Source organism: Juglans regia, chromosome 7 (assembly GCF_001411555.2).
Source record: "Juglans regia cultivar Chandler chromosome 7, Walnut 2.0, whole genome shotgun sequence".
Lineage (NCBI taxonomy): Eukaryota > Viridiplantae > Streptophyta > Magnoliopsida > Fagales > Juglandaceae > Juglans > Juglans regia.
In genome coordinates, this window is record NC_049907.1 from 29384119 (window position 1) to 29405944 (window position 21826).

Sequence of the window (21826 nt, forward strand, 5' to 3'; positions counted from 1 at the left end):
ACCGGTACATTGTTACACCAGCACAAATACACGTAGGAAGTGATTTCATTGGCTGGTCTCCAATCGGGTAACTCTATTCTTACTCCCTTGGAGGTAAATCTTAAGCTTCATCAGGAGGAAGGTGAACTTCTCTCAGATCTATCCTTGTATCGGCTGCTCGTTGGGAGTTTGAACTACTTGATGATTACTCATCCTGACATTTCTTTTGCTGTGCAACAGGTCAGTCAATTTATGTAGGCCCCCTGACATCATCACTTAGTTGTTTTCCGCTACATTATTCGATATTTGAAGGGCACCTCTACACGCGGGTTGTTCTTTCCTAATGAATCTTCCTTACAGTTGGTGGGGTATAGTGATGCTGATTGGGCCAGATGTGCTGATACTTATATCTCTGTTACTGACTAGTGCATGTTTTTAGGCAATGCACTTATTTCTTGGAAGAGTAAGAACCAAGACAGAGTTTTCAAGTCCTCCACTGAGTTTGAGTATCGTGCTATGTCTTCAGCATGTTCTGAGATCACATGGCTTCGTGGATTATTGGGTGAACTTGGTTTTCCTCAACTTCAATCCACTCCTTTTCATGATGATAATACCAGTGCTATTCAGATCACCACTAATCCTGTCTTCCATGAGCGTATGAAACATATCGAAGTCAATTGCCATTCCATACGTGAATCCTTAGACAAACATGTGATTACTCTTCCTCACATTTCCACCGAACATCAAACTGCTAACATATTCATTAAAGCTCTTTCTCGGCACCGGCATCAATTCTTGGTTGAAAAATTGATGCTTCTTGATCTACCAGCATCAATTTGAGGGGAGATATTACAGAGATATGATTTGGGAAATATTTATTGTATTTTTGGTGATAATCTCCTTTCTTGCTAGATTAGATATTGCTGTAAATACTTACCTTGTATAGCATATTAGACGGATAGAATCTAGCAACAATCTTATATATTCTCTTCTATATAATGAAAGCAAACCCTCGATAAAGGGCATTCAGACCAATTTGACAGCATTTATGGGAGCTTCAAGAGGTGTACTATTAATATGGAATAAAAGAGTGGTGGAGTCAATAGAGGAATGTATTCGAAATTTTTTTGTAGCTTATTTTTTAAAAAACGTTGAGGATGGGTGGGAGTGGGCCTATGTGGTCGTTTATGGGCCAAATTTGGATAGGTAAAGGAGACTTTTTGTGGAAGGAATTGGAGGGACTATATTATCTTTGGGACATGCCGCGATGCATGACGGATTTCAACATTACTTGCTTCTCGAGTGAGAGATCATGGGAATCTAGTATTTCTTCAGCAATGGAGGATTTTTCTGATTTTGTTTATTTGGATCTTTTGAATCTTCCCCTTCTTATTTTGTTGGATTGTGGTGACATTCATGAGGGTCATTGATCGCCAAGATATTGTGATTAATTTACCTGCTAAATTGAGTTAATTGGAGGCTGAATTGTATGACAAAGGCTAATAGAATGATACATCTTGAGAAGATGGGTCTTATTTCAAAGATTACAAAAATAGAAGATGTACTTGATTTAAATATTTTCTTTGGACTCATAACTATATTATGCTCGCAGGAAATAAGGCGGCCCAGGTCTCATCGGATGGTCTAACTCCCACAATCACTTTACCTTACATCCATCGCAGAGGAAACCGAGGGAACACACGAAAACTTTGAGAGAGAAGGTTTTCATCAAAAGGGAAAAATCATGATAGAAGGAGAGGGCAATCAAAGGAGAGAGAAATGGAGGTGAAGGTGGAAGGGAATAAAAGGAGTAGAGGCACGATCATGAAAGAGAGTTGTTTTTGTAATAGTTTACGGATTTTCTTTGTTCTCTGTTTTGTCCAATTACAGAATTTTGTTAGGGTTTTTATAAAGCCTCAGAATCATCCACTACATGATGATTCGAGGCTAATTTATGCAACTAAGGTTGCAACAAGGGGGTTTGTGTTCTCCTAGAGGCTGTTTGGTTCCTGTGATTCTTTGCCTATCTCTTTCATTGTGTTACTGTCCATCATTTACCATTTGGTTTTGAAAGGATTTCTTGTTCTTGACCTTATGTAGACTCATGGGACAACAGGACCTTGAAATAATCAAGGATCCTTCGACCCGAGAGTCTTGAGATGAAAGTGGATGATAATATAGTGAGGGGTTCTTTTATTTTCCATGGTGCTTTAATCTGAGTATGAATGATTGTTTGTTTGAAGTGTTAATTTCTTGGTTGAGTTATCATGAGCAGATATGCATCCAGTGACCAACAACTCGAAGGTTTGAGCAAACCCTAACCCTACAACCTTAGTGTTTACTTTCTTAAATCATTGTTCTGAGTTTGAAATCTGTTTACCATAGCAGCAATTGTTTTTCTTGTCATTTCCTTAGTGAGATTAAAACTTGTGGTTTTAGGGTTCCTTTTGTTTCATTGCAATTACGGATTACAGTATCGTTATAACCTTTCAATCCTATGTCAGATCAAATATTCATCTTACATCCTATATGCATCCAGTGCACAGAGTCCATCTGTCCCCACTGTAAAAATTGCATACATCCTATTCCTAAATTAGAATCCATTTCTCCATATTCCCTAATCACCCATTACTCAAAATTTGCATGATTAGTTGTGTTGACATAGTTATCCATATGGAAATGACCTTGGAATCTCCTCTAAAACTTTAGTTCTACTGATATACTTGGAAGCATAATTTGGAGATCATCAAGTTTTTGGTGCTGTTGCCGGGGACAACTGGTGAAACATAATTATTTCTTGTAAAAGAAAGAAAAAAAAAGTAATAATAGAAGTTGTACAAAGGAATATGTGAACCTCTTCACAGATTAGGTAACAGTCATCACCCTTTGCTACTTAATTTTGGGAGAGCTTGTTATCTTTTCTTTCAGCTTGTATACTTGTTCTTAGACTGTAAGCATGCATGTATGTTTGGACTAGAGATCAAGCATCACGATTAGTTAGGTCTGAATCACTTTCATCTACCGAGACTGCATCCATTTCTTTTGAGTCATCATCTGAGAATTTGAGTAACATGGAGGAAAATGAGAATCAGGAAATCTTGAATCAAAACAGGACATTGAGAGAGTACTTGCAGCCTGTTAGGACTAGTCCCTCCTTCTTGCATCATTCAACCTTTAAATGGAAACAACTTTAATTTTAAACCTGGGATGATTCCCTTGATCCCTCATTTTCATGGAATGGAATCTAAAAATCCCTATTTGCATATTAAAGAGTTTGAAGATGTGTGCTCTACATTTATGGATAGAACATGAAAGTGATAAGGGTTAAACTGTTTCCCTTTCTCTTATGGATAAAGCTAAAACATGGCTAAATTTTTTATGGCCTTGGTCCATTGGAACTTGGCAAGAAATGTAGACTGAGTGTAACACCCCCTTCCCCTAGGTTAGGAGTGTCATATGTTTTTCATAAAATAAATCCGGTAAAAGATCTCATATTTAATAAATGAAATTAGGATTTATTTTGTAGAAAAAATGTCTAATAAAATGTCTTCCAGAAATATTAAATGAATAAACTGAATAAAATTTATGTCATAAAAATAATTTTATTCTAGAAGGTTTGAAACTAAATCAACTGCTCCTTCTAATTCTGTCCTGTCTACTCGTGTTCATCATCCTTACCTGGGTGGTTAAAAAATATGAAATAAACTAAAATGAGTCAAAGACTCAGCAAGAAATCCATCACAACGTAAACATAATAAACAAAGTTTTCATAAAAGTTTTTATGCTGAGAGCTTAAAATCATGATTGTACATACTGGTGCTTATAATATGCATGACTTGATTTATCTAAATTAACTAACTAATCTGACATAACTGACTGATCTGACTGGCCAACAAGCTTAACCCTGTGTGCGAGGTTGTGCGCCGGCCCCACGTCTCGCGGCATCGAGGGGAGCTAGTGATAGTATTCTGGCATACTATGGTGGACCACACTTGATTCTGTGGCTTGCACATTCACCCTGAAACTTAACTGCATTGGTACTATACATTTAAATGGTCATCTGATTAACTGATTTGATCTTATCTTGCACTTGAACTTAAAATAGCTTACGTGTCTTATGTACATGAGATGCATGACATAATACATACATAATTATGATTATTGAATCTGAACATGATGCGAAATGACATGATCATATGTTATGTTAGATGACATGTTTGCATAAGACGTGAGTGGTACATAAAAATGGCTATCAAATAATTGGCGCTAATAATAATCTATGTAAGCTGAACTATGAGGATCCTAATTTGTGATCAAATTACTTACCTTGTAGTATTGCTTCCTAAAAGTTTCAACACAATATCGATCACGGTGCTGGATTGGGAGGTTTATGATTTTTGTTTTCCAAATAACATGTGGAAGAGAGATATTTATAGAGAGACTTGGGAGAGGGTGATGACCAGTTTGAGTTTGACTCAGTTAAAGAGTTTTAACTTGAAGATGACTTGTAGAGTTGTATCCCTGTTGGAATAGGATGTCGACGAGTTCAAGTTGGACACGGTCACGATCATTCAAGAGTAGAGTTTGAATTTAAAAACATGATCTAGTAGTTTATTCAATGTTGGATTGGCAATGACTGAGGTTGCGTAGGAGACTTCAATCAGTGATGATTTTAAATTGAAATAAATTTCTAATGGAAAATCTTTAAATTCTGGAAAGAATCTAACTCGTTCAATAAATAATAAATGAGATTTAACCTAGTTATTGAACTTAATTAAAACTCATAATTAACCTCAATAATTTATCGCTCGTGGAGTTTTCCCATATGACCCATTAAATATAATTTAGGCCCAATAACAATTATTAATATCTTGACCTTAGAATTATTGTGCCAGATCGTTACACTGAGTTTCTTAAAAAACTTTTCCCATACATAGAACAAATGCCCTAAAAAGACAAATTATGAATTTTGGGCAAAAAGATAGTGAAACCTTTTATTAGTGTTGGGAAAGGTTAAAAGACCTGTTGAATGCTTGCCCTCATCATGGTTATGAACATTGGAGAGTTATTAGCTTTTTCTATGAAGGGTTGCAACCCAAAGTGAGACAGTTTGTTAAAACCATGTGCAATGGTGAGTTCTTTAAAAAGGAACTAGAAGAAGCTTTTGAATATTTTGATTATTTAGCTGAGAATGCCCAGTCATGGGATGCCTCTGATTTTGGGGATAAGTCTGAAAATTTGAGGAGGATAACTGGGGATGGGAAATATAATCTTAAGGAAGTTGATGATTTACATGCTAGGATAGCTTTGATTTCCAAGAAATTAGAGTCTATTGAACTGAAGAAGGTTAATGAAATGCATGTTATACCTCACACTTCTGATAAGTGTGAAATCTGTGAGGAGTAGGGGCATAATACCAATGCATGCCCCACCATACCTGCTTTTAAGGATGTATTATTAGATCAACCTAATGTTGTTAACATGATTGATAAGAATTATTTAGGGCCATTTTCTAACACTTACAATGCAAGTTGGAAAAACCACCCTAACTTCAATTGGAGAAGTGACCAGCAGATCTCCTCCTCCACAGCACCAACTCCTTACATACCTTATATAGCACCACCTCAAGCACCTACCCAATGCCCCAACCAACCCCATTTCATTCAGAAAAAGAACTTGGAGGAATCTGTACATCAACTCATTGTTAACCTCCAACAATTCATACAAGGACAAGCAACCATAAACAACCAAAACTCCCAAGCCGTAAATGTCATTAGAGGTACACTCAAAAAAATGACCACCTTTTTGAGTGCCCAGGAAAATGGGAAGTTTCCAACCCAAGCACATCCTAACCCACAAGGTCAGCAGTCTCAAGGCATGGTGGATGGAGTCAATGTGAAGGCTGTAAAAGCTATCACGACCTTGAGAAGTGGTAAGATCCTGGAAAAACTTGTCCACAACACTGGCAACTTAGGTAAGGAGACTAACTCACAGCCAAAAGAGGGTGAGTCAAGTGCCATGAACCCTAAAACTCCTATTTGCACTATACCTACTCCATTTCCTCAAAGATTAATTTCCTTGCATAAAGAAAAGCAGACATCTAAGATTCTTGGAATCTTTAAAAGTTAGAATAAATATTCCTCTCCTGGATGCCATCAAACAAGTCTCTGCTTATGCAAAATTTTTAAAAGATTTATGCACTAGTAAAAGAAGTTGAATGTTAAAAAAAAAAAAAAAGCTTTCCTCACTGAACAAGTCAGTGCCATCATTCAGAATCATACACCTCCTAAATACAAAGATCCTGGTTCACCCACTATGTCTTGCACCATAGGAAATTCAAAAATTGGCCCGGCTTTATTAGATTTAGGTTCAGAGGTAAATTTGTTGCCCTTTAGTGTGTATGAGCAACTAGGTCTGGGTGAGATGAAACCCACCTCTATAATTTTGCAATTGGCTAATACATTCATCAAAATCCCTAAGGGAATTGTAGAGGATATTAGTACAAGTAGATAGATTTTATTATCGAGTAGATTTTGTAGTACTAGACATGAAATTGACTACTCAGACTAATATCTCCTCTGCACCAGTGATTTTAGGAAGGCTCTTTCTTGCAACCTCTAATGCAATTATAAATTATAGAAGTGGGGTTTTAAAGTTAAGCTTTGGTAACATGACTTTGGAATCGAACATCTTTAACTTGTGCAGACAACCTCAAGAGCTAGAGGAGGTGCAAGAAGTCAATGCTTTGGATGCCGTGTTTTCTGAAGATTCTTTGTATAGTTATGATTTTGAATATTTTCTGTTAGATGATGCTAACTATGTTTTTATTTTCTTTGCTGTAGGGAAACCAAGTGACACAAAGTGGAGGCTTAAATTTTAACCTTTGCCCCTATTTCAAAGCTGCCCAGACCCTCGACTAAAGAAATTCCAAAGAATTGAAACCCTTGCCAGCAAAGTTGAAGTACGCTTATCTGGGAACTGGGAATTCTTTCCCAATTGTAATTTCATCTCAGCTTACTATTGAGCAATAGGGTAAGCTACTTGAAGTGCTAGTACAGCACAAGTCTGCCATTGGACCATTGCTGACATGAAAAGTATAAACCCCCTGACTTGTTCTCATAGAATTTATTTAGAGGAATGGGTTAAACCTTCTAGGGAGATGTAAAGGAAGTAGTTAAAAAAAAGTCCTAAAATTGTTAAATATAGGTATTATTTACCTCATAGCAGATAGTCAATGGGTAAGTCCCATCAAGTGATACCAAAAAAATCCAGTGTCACTATAGTAAAAAATGAAAAAAGGGAATTAATACCTAAAATGACAACTGGTTGGAAGATGTGCATAGACTATAGGAAGCTAAATGCAACTTCTAGAAATGACCATTTTCCTCTGCCTTTCCTTGACCAAATCTTAGAAAAGGTGGTTGGGCATGAGTTTTATTGTTTTTTAGATGGCTATTATGGGTACTATCAAATTGAAATTGCCCTTGAGGACTAAGAGAAGACCACTTTTACTTGCCCTTTTGGGACCTTTGCCTTTAAAAGAATGTTTTTTGGACTATGCAATGCCCCTGTCACTTTTCAGAGATGTATTTTAAGCATTTTTAGTGACTTAATTTATGACATAGTTGAATTCTTTATGGATGACTTCACAGTATTTGGAAAAACTTTTGATTCATGTTTAAATACCCTTAAAGTTGTTTTGGCTAGGTCTGAAGAAAAGCAGTTATTGTTAAACTGGGAAAAGTTTCATTTCGTGGTACACAAGGAATAGTCCTTGGACATAATGTGTCTGCAAGGGGTATTGAGGTTGACAAATCTAAGGTGGAACTGATTTCGAACCTGTCTATGCTTGAAAGTGTAAAAGACATTAGATCCTTTTTAGGTCATGCTAATTTTTATAGGAGATTCATTAGAAATTTTAGTTTAATCTCAAAAGCCCTATGCCATTTATTGATGCATGATGTTAATTTTACTGAAGAATGTCATAGTTCTTTTACCCAGTTAAAAACTTTTCTCACTATTGCTCCCATAATCCAACCTCCTAATTGGATATTACCCTTTGAAATAATGTGTGATTCCAGTGATTTTGCTGTTGGAGATGCACTGGGCCAAAGAAAGAATAAACTGTCTTATGTTATATAGTATGCAAGCAAAACTTTGAATAGTGGTCATAAAAATTACTCTACAATATAGAGAAGGAACTACTGGCTATAGTGTTTGCATTAGAGAAGTTTAGGGTTTATTTGCTTGGTTCCCCTGTCATTATATCTACTGACCATCATGCATTTACATTTTTGTTAACTAAGAAGGATGCAAAACCAAGGCTCATTAGATGGATCCTCTTGCTACAAGAGTTCAACATGACAATAAAGGATAAGAAGGGGGTGGAAAATATTATGGCAGACCATCTGTCTCGACTTACATTGAACTCAACTGTTCAAACTCCTTCTTTCTGAATTTTTTCTTGATGAGCAGTTATTTTCAGTCCATGTATTACCTTGGTATGCTGACTTGGTAAATTTTTTTGTGAGAGGTCAAACCCCAGCCCACTGGACAGCTTAAGACATTAGAAGAATTAAAGGTAAGGCTAAGTTTTTCTTTTACGATGATCCTTACCATTTTAAATATTGCTCTGACCAAATAATTAGGAAATGTGTTCCTAATGATGAGTTTTCTGCCCTTCTTACCTTTGTCACTCTGAGGCTTGTGGTGGGCACTTTCCAGCCCACAAAACTGTGGAAACAATTTTACAGAGTGGGTTTTATTGGCCAACCATGTTCAAGGACACTTACATCTTTTGTAAATCTTGTGAACCTTGTCAAAAACTAGGGGAATTACCAAAAGAAACATGATGCCAATGCAACCCACTCTAGTTGTAGAAATCTTTGATTGTTGGGGCATAGAATTTATGGGACCATTTCCCTCATCTTTTGGGTACGTCTACATTTTGCTTGCCATTGACTATGTTTCTAAATGGGTTGAAGCCATACCTTCAAGAACTTGTGACCATCATATTGTTTTAATATACCTCAAAGAAGACATTTTTGCAAGGTTTGGTATACCTGAAGCCATAATTTTTGCAATAAACCCTTTGTTGTTTTAATGAAAAAGTATGGGATTCATCACAAGGTTTCCACACCTTACTATCCTTAGACAAATGGCCAAGTTGAACTAGCCAACAGGGAGATAAAGCATATTTTGGAAAGAAATGTTAACCCTAACAAAAAAGATTGGTCTTTGAGGTTGTCTAATGCACTTTGGGCATATAAAACTGCTTTTAAAACAATTCTAGGAATGTCCCCATACAAGTTCTATATGGCAAGGCATGTCACTTGCCTATGTAGTTAGAGCATAAAGCCTACTGGGCCATTAAACAATTTAATTTTGACACTAACCAAGATGGTTTAACAAGGAAATTGCAAATTTTTGAACTGGAGGAACTCAGAAGGGATGCTTATGACAATTCTAAATTGTCTAAGGAGCGTATGAAACATTTTCATGACAAACATATCCAAAGGAAGTCCTTCCACCTAGACCAGCAGATGCTACTGTACAATTCTCGACTTCATTTATTCCCTAGGAAACTGAAATCTTGATGGAGTGCTCCATACTTGTTAAAATTTGTTTCTCCTCATGGAGCTGTGAAAATTCTTAACCCTCAGAATGGAAATACTTTTAAAGTTAATGGCTAGAGACTCAAACCATTTCTCCCATCTTTATCACCTGAAGAAACCACTTTGAACTTCCTTGATCCAATTTCTTTTCTAGTTGATTAATTTTTTCCTTCATCTAAACATGTTAATAATACTGCTTTTGGATGTAGTTTCTTTTCTATGCACGTTTCCTTGTTCTTCCAACCTCACTCAGGTAATGCTCATTCCTTCCCTAGTTGGATACCTTGATCAGATTTGATGAAATTAGGATGCTTTAGTTTTGTTTCACTTATGAGATTTGCGTCAGGACAAGTGTTTATTCACCTTAGTCTGTCTTTTAAACCAAGAACAATTTGTATTTCACTTAAGAGTTTTCTGCTGAGTACTGCCACCACTTACACTTAGACTACTTGGAACAACACCTTGTTGGTCATTAACCTAATCAGACTCAACAGTTGTTTAAGACTCTAATGAACCATATCCTAATGGCTTAGGAAGAATGCTAATTGAGTATTTTATCCTACTTGAGAAAAGGGACAAGTCAGGGATCTAAAAAAAAACTCAGTTTATAATAAACTTAGTGTAGTAGAAAAGGATGCCTGCTTTCGGGATCTCTTGAACAAAAAAAATGATCTTTTAAAGAAGAGTAGCATGAAAGCCACTATTACAATGGTTTTGAATTAGAGTAAGATCTTAGGGGCCCACTTAAACAGCTGCCATGGAATCTCTACTCACTGTCATAACACTCAGTAGTCAGCAGCACTCCCTTTTTGGATACTTACGTACTTTGGTTAATGGACAATTCAGTGCATAAACCCCTTTTTGGAACTAAATGTCTGGTGAAAATTAGCTTTTGTATTCTTGAACCATGTCTGACTAGAGAGTCTTACTTATGCAAGGAAGGAGACAAGGGGCTTAATTGAGAATTCAAGAACATTATGGTTTGTAAAACATTTTATTTGCTACGAGACTAGCAAAAGGTAAGTTAGGGGGGTGATTGCTAAGATATTTGTGATCAATATACCTGCTAAATTGAATTAATTTGAGGTTGAATTGTATTACAAAGGATAATATAATGATATATCTTTAGAAGATGGGCCTTGTTTCAAAGGTTACAAAATAGAAAATGTACTTGATTTAAAACTTTTCTTTCGACTCATAGCTATATTATGCTTGCAAGAAATAAGGCCCAGCCTTACCATAGGCCCAGGTCTTATCGAATGGTCTAACTCCCACAATCATTTTACCTTGCATCCATCACAGAGAAAACCAAGGGAACACACGGAAACTTTGAGAGAGAAGGTTTTCATCAAAAGGGTAGAATCGTGATTGCAGGAGAGGGTAGTCAAAGGAGAGAGAAATGGAGGTGAAGGTGGAAGGGAATAAAAGGAGCAGAGGCACGATCGTGAAAGAGAGTTGTTTTGTAATAGTGTAAGGATTTTCTTTGTTCTCTATTTTGTCCGATTACAGAATTTTGTTAGGGTTTTTATAGAGCCTTGGAATCATCCTTTACATGATAATTCGAGGCTAATTTACGCAACTAGGGTTGCAGCAAGGGGGTTTGTGTTCTCCTAGAGGCTGTTTGGTTCCTGTGATTCTTTGCCTATCTCTTTCATTGTGTTACCATCCATCATTTACTATTTGGTTTTGAAAGGATTTCTTGTTCTTGACCTTATGTAAACTCACAATACAACAGGACCTTGAAATAAGAAAAACTCTACTCGCACCCAGGGTTGGGAACCTCTCGCGTATACGTCCATCCACGTGTAAAAATGAAACGGGTCGTTTCGTTCAAATTCGGATACATCTCTTCTTCTTCTCATCTTCTTCCTATTTTCTTCTCATCTTCATCTTTTCATATGAAACGCAACACTCTCTTTCGTATACCCATAGATTCAACTTCGGAAGCAAGCTTCCCCACAGACGACCACGAAGACGAAACATGAAGAAAAGTTCTTCTCAATGTAATAATCGAAAATAATAGAACAAAGAAAGCAGGGAAAGAGACTTTCTTCGAGCCCAGAGGGGGGGACATACAAATATCTTTAAAGGAAGGCTTTTTTTAGTAGCCCCAGTTTCATTCGCTTTGCTTCTCAAGTTGGCTTTATTTAATCCACGCCCTCGCAAAAGCCATTGCAACAACATGAAGAAAAATAACTGGAAAAAAAAAAAAAAAAAGAGCTTTTTGCAAAACATTGCACTTTCCCTTCTCTGATCAGTTATGTACTTTACGTCGTTCCTTCTTTCCTTTCTCTTTCTCTGGCCCTTTGTCTTTGGAGATTTCTTTGTTTTGTTTCTCGTTTGGCTGCTGATCGTGGGAAAAGATAAAGAATGGAAGGTGGAGATGAATGGAGGCATGGTCTTAGGTCCTAAACAACGAATGCTTCCAGCTTTCTTTCTTTCTTTCTTTCTTTTTCTTTTTTTTTTTATATAAATAATATCACCCATGTCAGCAAATTCCTCAAAAGGTACCCAACGCCAGGTACCTATAGCATAATTGTTGAAATAATCAAGGATCGTTCGACCCGAAAGTCTTGAGATGAAAGTGGATGATAATATAGTGAGGGGTTCTTTTCTTTTCCATGGTGTTTTAATCTGAGTATGAATGATTGTTTGTTTGAAGTGTTAACTTCTTGACTAAGTTAGCATGAGCAGATGCACCCAGTGACCGACAACTCAATGGTTTGAGCAAACCCTAACCCTACAACCTTAGTATTTACTTTCTTAAATCATTGTTCTGAGTTTGAAATCTGTTTACCATCGTAGCAATTGTTTTTCTTGTCATTTCCTTAGTGAGATTAAACTTGCGGTTTTAGGGTTCCTTTTGTTTTTGTAACGCCCAATCCCGTAAGGATTGAAGAGTTACTCCCTATAACTTAAAACTCACAATTTATCAATGTATTTATAGACTCCAAAATATAAAGTCATCAGAATACTACATAATCTCTCAATAAAATCCACCACTTTTCAGAAATCTTCTATGAGTAAACCACTATGCTTAAATAATCATCTCACCGATGCTCCATAATCTTGATCCTTAGCTGGACTATTCAAAATCATCTAAAAAATATATGGAGATAAGGGGTGAGTTATCAACAACTCAGTAAGCAGATAACATATACCAGTGTGTAAACATGAGCATTTACAGAAATCAGAATGCAGAACAAAACATTTTCATTTTCAGAGTGCGGAAGCAAAACATGTTATCAAAATATCAGAACGAAGATTTAGAAATAATTTCATTCAAAAATATTCTTTGGCATAGCATAAATGATCATCATCATCATCAGAACATTATATCAGAACAGAGGCCATATATAACCCCCGTGGTAGGGTTGTGCATCTGCGGATAACCAAGCAGAACATAAATCACTCTGTCACCAAGGTGTGCACTCAAAATAGAGACCACTACTATAACCTGTGGCAGGGCCATATCCACTATTATTACCCGTGGTTGGGCCGTATCCACTATTATCACTCGTGGTTAGGCCGTATCCACTATTGTAACCCATGGTTGGGCTGTATCCACTATTGTAACCCGTGGTTGGGCCATATGCCACTATTATCACCCATGGCAGGGCCGTAACTGGAAAAAGCGGAAACATAATCAAATTCAAAATCAGAATTTCATGCCAAAGGTTTTCAGAAATCACGTCTTATCCAAACAGAGTACTGAACAAAATCTTCAGAACAGAACAAAATCATATCACAATATAATTTATGCACAAATTTCAATTCGCTCTCTCTTTTTCAAAGTTCAGAAACAGAATGTCAAAAATAAGCTCACGTCTACACCAGTTATGACAGAAAATACTTTCCTCTTAGACAGGATCTCATGAGTAATGCAGAACAAATAACTAAGGTAGTTCAAATTTCCTTTCATAACAAAACATGCATATTTTCCAAAAATAACCTCAGCTCATTTTATTTTAATGCAACGTCTAGTATAGGAATCCCGCTTACCTGGACTTCTTAGCTTTTCAGGAATTTCCTCAAAATGCCGAACAATTATTAATCGTCACCTATAAAATAATTACGTAATTCTCGTAAATTTTCAATTAATCACACATTTCGATATTTAATCTTAAGCTTCTAAAATAACCTATTTTAATCCTTCAATACCAAAAAATCCTCATAACCTAAAAATACCATAATTTTCTAAGATCATCAATATCCACTTACTCGAATTCGTACTGAAGAAGAAAATTTATCTAATAAGTATTGTGATAATTATAGAACTCAATAAAAATTAATATTCAAAATATCTAAAATACCAACAATATTTTATAAATAAAAAGAATACATTAGTTACTAAAATTTACATAAAGTAAGTCATGAAAAATTCATCTCTGTAACAAGCGTAAAGTCCGGAAATGCTCCAAGAACTGCTGAGGCCTTCTTGAGAACTCTTCTTGAGTTTTATCTGGAAAGGTGCAAGGGTACGTGAGGCTGCATGGCAGCTGGAGAGGGTGGCACCGGTCGGCCTTCCTTTGCCGATCTGGTGAGTGCAATCCCTCAACCTATTCCGGAGATGGTTCTTGCACCCAGGATTCCAAAGGTGCTGGATGGTGAGGTTTATTTTCAGTTTACCAAAGAAGAAATAGCAAGGTCAGCGGAACCTTTCCGATTTTCTGTTGTACTCAAGTTCTTGAAGAATCGTCCGTCATTGGATACGGTGAGGGCTTTCATTCACAATCGTTGGGGACTTACAGCCACTCCAGTAGTTTCTGCTATGAGGAGACCGCGAAATGTGTTTGTTCGTATGTCTAATGATGTGGATTTTACTAAAGCATTATCACGGGAGGTTTGTGAAATAAATGGGATTTTCTACCGTGTCTTTAGATGGTCTCCTGAGTTCAATGAGGATGCCGAACCCTCAAGGGTTCCGGTGTGGATTTCTTTGCCGGGGCTTCCTCCAAACTTTTATCAAGAATCTTTCTTGAAGATGTTGATGGCACCGATTGGAACGTTCATTAGACGTGATAATCCGACGAGGTGCGCTACTAGAACGGATGGAGCACGGCTTTGTGTGGAAGTGGATGCTGCAAAACCTCCTTTGTCGCATTTCTGGATTGGAGTGCCTGGAATTTCCTCTAGCCGAAAGCAAGAAATATTGTATGAAACTCTTCCGGCTTTTTGTTCGTCATGCAAGATGCAGGGTCATGATGTTCGAACTTGTAATCCTGGAAAAGCTGGTAAGAAAGGGGGGAGAAAAGAGAGTATGAAAGGTTTGTTGGATGATCAAGAGGTAGCTCCGAATGAAGATAAGGTTGAAACTCCTTTGCTGGTTCTTGAAGATAAAGAAACAGAGGATGTGGTGGTGGAAAAGGAGACGGAAGTAGTAGATGGAGTACAGGTGCAATTGGATGCCGAGAAGGAAGTGTTGCCAATGCAGGTGGCAGACCAATTGGTGCAGGTGGATTCTGAGGAGAAGGAAAAACTGGAGCAGATTGGAGAAGAAAATCATACGGGGATCACTAACGGGGTGCAGTTGAAGTCTTATGTTGGAACAGAGGATGCAACAGATCTAATGCTACACGTTGGGGTCGCAGATGGTGTAGGGATGGTCACGGATGCTGATTATGTGATGTCTAATATGGATGTAATTCAGAGTTTCCATGCGGATAATAATGGAATGACAATGGAGTAGAAGCAACCAGTGGGGGAGGCAGATAGTGCTGAGGACGTTAATGAAGAAGTTGATGAAGAAACCATGTTGGAAGAGAGTTGTTCTTCTGAACCAGAACCGGAACAGCATCCAGAGGTTTTTTCACAAAATAAAGATTATTTTACTGAATCTGAGCTGAATGATGGTAAGAAAAGGTATAATAAAAAAAAGTTTATTAAAATGCGTAGTTCTTCTCGGGTTCTTGCCCGAAATAAAATTGCTAAATGATTGATTCTATTTTGGTTTGGAATCTTAGAGGGGTGGGAACATCTAGAACTAGGCTAAAGGCGTTGGTGAGAAGATATAAACCGAAAATTGTTGCTCTTCTTGAACCGTTTCAAAATTTAGAGGGTGCTCGCAAAGTGGCTCGAAGTCTAAATTTTGATATGGTTATCTCTAATGAGGTGGAAGGGGGGAAAATTTGGCTTTTGTGGGATAGTATGTATAAGGTGCAAGTTGAAAAGTTGGGTATGCAATATATTTCTGTTATTGTTGAGAATGGTGCGGAAAAATTTTTGATTCATGTGATTTATGCTAAATGTTCTTGGGTGGAGAGGCGTTATCTTTGGCAAGAGGTAAATAGTAATCATGTGGGTGGAGAGCCTTGCCTCTTTGTGGGGGATTTTAATATTATTAGGAATGATTCAGAAAGGAGGAGAGGAAGACCTCGGCCAATGGTGGCTATGGATGATTTTAATGATTGGATTCATCAAAGGGGTCTTATGGAAATGGCTTCGAAAGGGAGTTGTTTCTCTTGGTGTAATGGCCAGTCAGGTTTGGCCCGTTCGTGGGCTCGACTTGATCGTGCTCTTATGGACAATTCTTTTAGCAGTTTGTTCCCGAATATTATTTGTTCTTACTTGCCTAGATCTACTTCTGACCATGCTCCTATGTTCATTGAGTTTAAGAAAGATTCCTTTGCATATGGGCCATCTCCATTTCGGTTTCAACAAATGTGGGTGGACCACCCTGGTTTTCTGGATTGTGTTAGAAATGCTTGGAATATACGGATGGATTGTTCTCCGCTTTTGTGTTTAAGTAAGAAATTAAAACACACCAAGGTGGTATTTCGGGAGTGGAATAAAAGAGTTTTTGGTCACACAAGAGAGCGTATTGATGCCCTTGAAAAACAGGTTGAGGAGATTGAGTTTCAGCTTCAATCAAATTGGGAGGTTAGTTTGGAGAGAGAGCTTAATGAAGCTGTCTCTAATCTTGCTAGATGGAGGTCTCGGGAAGAGATGAGATTAGCTCAATTGGCCAAGCTTAAATGGAAGTTGGAGGGAGATAGTAATTCAAAATTCTTTCATGCTTGTCTTATTAATAAAAGAAGGAAGAGAGTGCTGGAGATGAGATCAAATGGTATGAATTATGAGAATCCGGAGAGTATTCATCAAGGGGCGGTGGAATTTTTTCAAAATGCACTTCGTGAAGAGCCGCCCATAGAGCAAGCTAGATTAGAAGGCCTTATTGAGACGATCATATTAGAGGAGGAGAATGAGTCTTTGATTAGGCCGCCTACTTTAGAGGAAGTGTTTGAGGCAGTTTCATCTATCCCTAATCAAAGTACTCCGGGGCCAGATGGGTTTGGAGCGGGTTTTTATAAAAGTTGTTGGGAAGTGGTTAAGGTTGATGTTTGGAAGGCAGTAGTGGAATTCTTTATGACCAAGGATCTTCCAAGATTCTTCACGGCCTCATATTTGGTTCTTATACCAAAGATGGAGTCTCCCACTGGTTTTGATAAGTTTCGTCCTATTAGTCTTTGTTCTGTTTTTTATAAAATTTGCTCCAAGATTATTGTTACTCGTTTATCTGGTTTTTTACCTCGTTTGATTTCTTTGGAGCAAGGAGCTTTTATTCCTGGACGGAGTATTTTTGAAAATATTAGTCTCACTCAAGAGTTGGTGCAGTCTATCAATAAAAAAATTCATGGGGGTAATATTTTGTTAAAAGTTGATATGGCGAAAGCTTATGATAGGGTGGATTGGGGCTTTTTGATAATGGTGATGCAAAGGTTTGGTTTCTCTTCTCAATTTTGTGAGTTGATATATTCTTGTATTTCTAACCCTTGGTATTCTGTCATGATGAATGGAACGGTTAAGGGTTTTTTCCCGGGTGGTCGTGGGCTTCGTCAAGGTGATCCTCTATCTCCTTATTTGTTTATCATTCAACAAGAGGTCCTTTCCCGTTTGATTCATAGGAGTGTGCAAGATAATCAATTTGGTTTATTTTCTCAAGCCCGTGGTACTCCTATTATATCTCATTTGATGTATGCTGATGATGTTATGGTTTTTTCTAATGGTAGTCAAAGATCGGTGCAGGTTCTTCAAAAAATTTTGAGTCAATATGAGAGGTGGTCTGGACAAAGTATTAATATTCAGAAATCTACCTTGTATTGTTCTAATAAAATTCCAAGCTGGCGTAAGCATAGAATCTTAAGGCAGACGGGTTTTATGGAAGGATCTTTTCCTTTCAAATATCTAGGTGTGCCAATTATTCAAGGGCGTTTGAAACAGGCTTATTTAGAGGATATGGTGAATAAAGTGAGGCATAAGATTAGTGGCTGGAAAATGAGGCTTCTTTCTTCGGGAGGAAAACTTGTTCTTTTGAGGCATGTTTTAACTAGTATGAATATCCATCTACTTGCTGTTTTACAGGTACCTCAAGTTGTTATTGCTAAAATCCATAGATTGATGAGTTCCTTTTTTTGGGGAGAAGCTGAGGGACGGAATAAAAGGAAATGGTGGGCTTGGAATAAGATGTGTAAGCCGGTGGAAGAAGGAGGAATTGGGTTAAGAAATCTTGAGGATGTTCAGAAAGCCTTGCATATGCGCTTCGCTTGGAATCTCCTTCAAGGTAATTCTTTATGGGCTAATTTTTTCAAAACAAAATATGTTGGTAACCGGCCATGGTATCTTATAGAAAATAATAAAGGATCTCGATTTTGGAGAATGGTTGCGAATTGTATTCCGTTGTTGTTAGATAATTTGAAATGGAAAATTAGAGAGGGTGATATTTTTTTCTGGTATGATAAATGGAGGGATAATGGTCCATTAATTAATGATATGAATATTATGGGTTCTCCTTTTTTGAAAATTAAAGATTGTAGATTGTCGGATAGTTGGGATGTGGAGTTATTGGAGGAGTTAGTAGGGCATGATAGGGTGGAGGAGATAATAACGGATTTAGCTGGTTTAAAGAATGGAAAGGATGTTCTAGTTTGGACTTCAACGGATACAGGTATTTTCTCTACAAAATCGGCTTGGAATTGTATTCGTATTAGAGGGAATTCTATGGTTTGGCATGCTTGGATTTGGCATAAGAATCTTCCTTTAAAAATGTCTATTCATTTTTGGAGGACTTGGTTTATGGCCTTGAGTGTGGATGACAGATTACGCCGTATTGGTATTCCTTTGGTTTCTAAATGTAATTGCTGTAGTCATGGTCATATTGAAGATATTAATCATGTGTTTTTTGAAGGAGAATTTCCATTCAGAGTGTGGTCTTTTTTTGGTAATCTCATTGGAATTCCTCTTGGTAGAACTTGGAGGCAGAATGTTGATATTTGGTTTAGGAGGGCTAGATCTTCCTCACAGGTGGGTTTTATTGTTGGCATTATTCCCATTATTATTACTTGGCGATTATGGAGAAGAAGGTGTCTGGCTCGAATGGAAGGTATTGTGGAATCGCATAATTCTGTTGTTCATTCTATTTGTGTGTGGTTAGGTTCCATTTCACAGGCGGCTAAGCAAATTAATAATTTCTCTTCGCGGGATGCTATGATTTTGGATGCTTTGCGGATACTTCCGGTGGTGCCGAAAATTCCAAGTTGTAAAGTGGTGAGGTGGGATAAACCCCCGTTGGGGTGGTTTAAATTGAATACGGATGGTAGTAGTATGGGTAATCCGGGTTCTTGTGGGATTGGTGGGGTTATTAGGGATGCTTCTGGTGGTATGGTTCAGGCTTTTGCTTCTTATGTTGGGCTTGGTTCTAATAATAAGGCAGAGCTTTTGGCACTTCTTTATGGGTTGAGAAGATGTAAATCGCTGAATATATCAAATGTGATAGTTGAAATGGATTCTATGATAGTTGTTTCTTGGTGGAATAGAGGGCGATGTGGAGTTTGGTATCTGGAGGATTTTTGGGAGGAAATTGTTGAATTAGCTTGCACGGTTCGTTGTCGGTTTCAACATGTTTATCGTGAAGGTAATAGGGCTGCAGATTGGTTAGCAAAGGCAGGTGCTTTAGGTTCTGAGTGGGTTGTGTCGAGTAGTGATAATTTGCCTCGGGTTCTTAGAGGTTTGATCCGTTTGGATTCTCTGGGATTTCCGTCCTTGAGATGTTAGTTTTTTGTATAAGCTTGGTGTTATTTTGTAAGTCTTGGTTTGGTGTGGTGGTTTTGTTTTTAAGTATGGTTTTTTATTTTGTTATAGTTTAGTTTTTGTTTTTTGGATCTGTTTTTTGGATCTGTTTTCCATGATCCTTTCTTGTAACCACGGTTTTCCTCCGCCATAAGTGAGGGATTTTTTAATAAAATTTGGGAGGGGTCACTATTGGACATGTGACTTCCTACTCTTCTAAAAAAAAAAAAAAAAAAAAATGAAAAATTCATCTCTTAAGAAAAATAGGTTTACTTCCTTTAACTAACAATATTATCAAAACACAATATAATATTTATTGAAACTTAAAGCAAAATTCCCATTTAAATAAACCCAAAAAAAAAAAAAAAAGACTTCTCACCCGAAAAACATTAGGTTAAAACTGAGAACCTTCCATATATATACATATATATATTAGGTTAAAAACTAGTAAGTACCTAGGAGTGTAACCGGTCTGGTCCGGTCCGGTTTTGGACAAAATCTAAGACCGAACCGGTATGTACCGGTTTTGTATTTTCCAAAATCGATTACGCACCGGTTATCCTCCTAAACCGGTACTTCCGGTTTTACTGGTTTCCGGTCCGGTCCGGTTCGGTTTTTCAGTTTTTTTAAAATGTAAATTTCACAATTTGTCATTAAAAATTTGTTTATAAAAAAAAACTTTTAGTATTAATTATAAGTATTAATATTAGTTATAATCTTTTAGTAAAAACTTTTAGTATTAATTATAAGTATAACTATAATCTATAGTCTGTATTAGACTATTAGTATTATTTATAAGCTTATATATTAGTATTAACATTTAATGTAATAATTTATAAATTATAATATGAAATTATTTCATATATATGTATATATATATATATGAAATTATAAATTAACATTTAATGTATAAATTTATAATTATACATTATATATAAAACTTATTTATATTAATATTTAATATATATTTAAAATATTTTGTATAAAACTTATATATAAAAATATTATTTTTTATTTTTTTAATCAACTGGTCCCGGTTCGGTCCGGTCCAAAAAATCCCAAAACCGAAACTGGCCGGTTTTTACATTTTAAAAACCGGTTCCGGACTAGACTGATTCAAAACTGGTAAAACCGGTCCGGTCCGAACCGGTTTTCCGGTTTGAGTTTACACCCCTATAAGTACCCGTTAAAACTTTTATATATATATATATATATATATATATATATGTAAATAAAAATACACCTAAAGAAGAAAAACTAGCGATGATCATACACATATGAATAAAAGAAAAATAGCGGTGGCAGGGACTCACCGAGAAGGAAGGGAACATGCGACAGCGCTCGGAGTTAGCTGAGGTCGGCAGTGGTGGGTGCGGCGCTTGAGCAGTTGAAAAATGATAGGGAGGGAGAGAGAGATGAATGAGAGAAACACACGGTGAGAGAGTGAGGGAGAGACGGAGAGAAACCGAGAGAAAAGAGGAGAAAATAAAAAAATAAAAAATAAAAGAAACAGCGTGCTTGCTGGGGCCCTAGGCGGCTTGCAGCTGACTGGGGTGACAGGAAGTCCTCGTCGGCAATTTTTGTATACACTTGCCGTGGTTGATGACAGCTAGAAAGAGCAGGGAATGGCTACAAGTGGTGGCTCTGTTTTGGGAAGCAAAAACAGAGGTCCTTCGGCTTTGGTGAGGCTGCGCTTCTGTATTGAATGGCTGAGGGATATGGGTCAACGGACGGAACTGGCGGCTTGTGGTGGCGTGGCCGAGTAAGTGGTTGATGCGGTTTATGGAAGGGGCATGGCAGTGGCTGGTGGTACAACACGGCTGGGCTGCGTCAAACGGCGGCAAGCAGAGAAGAAACCTGCTCTGTTTATGGGGACTAACATAGAGGCATCTTCGGTGCTTGTTTGACCGTGGAGGAGACAAGGTGGCTGGGCAGTGGGAGTTGTACCACGGTGGTTGAGAAGGGGGTGCAACGGCGAAGTGGAGCTTCGATCCGAGGAGATATTGTGCATGCACGGGTTGCGTCGATACTGAATGGGGAGGCAGCTTGAGTTCTGGATGGTGTAGTGGCACTCTAGTCTAGGTTAGAAATCACTTCCATCTTCGACGTACGAGTTCTATCTATATGTGCAAGTGGTTGCCGTAAATGGAAACGTGTGTGAACTGGAG

At 37.4% G+C, this 21826-nt stretch overlaps 1 protein-coding gene and 1 non-coding gene across 2 annotated transcripts; one reads left to right on the forward strand and one right to left on the reverse strand.

Annotated features, from left to right (window-relative positions):
• Window positions 1–4923: 4923 nt before the first annotated feature.
• Window positions 4924–5029, reverse strand: LOC118349155. The gene has a single exon (XR_004802145.1). It is a non-coding gene; the product is annotated as a small nucleolar RNA R71 (small nucleolar RNA).
• A 14164-nt stretch (window positions 5030–19193) lies between these two features.
• LOC118348919 lies at window positions 19194–19643 on the forward strand. The gene is made up of 2 exons (XM_035691493.1): window positions 19194–19335; window positions 19387–19643. The coding sequence occupies exons 1-2, from the start codon at window positions 19194–19196 to the stop codon at window positions 19641–19643; spliced, it is 399 nt and encodes a 132-aa protein (XP_035547386.1).
• Window positions 19644–21826: the final 2183 nt, after the last annotated feature.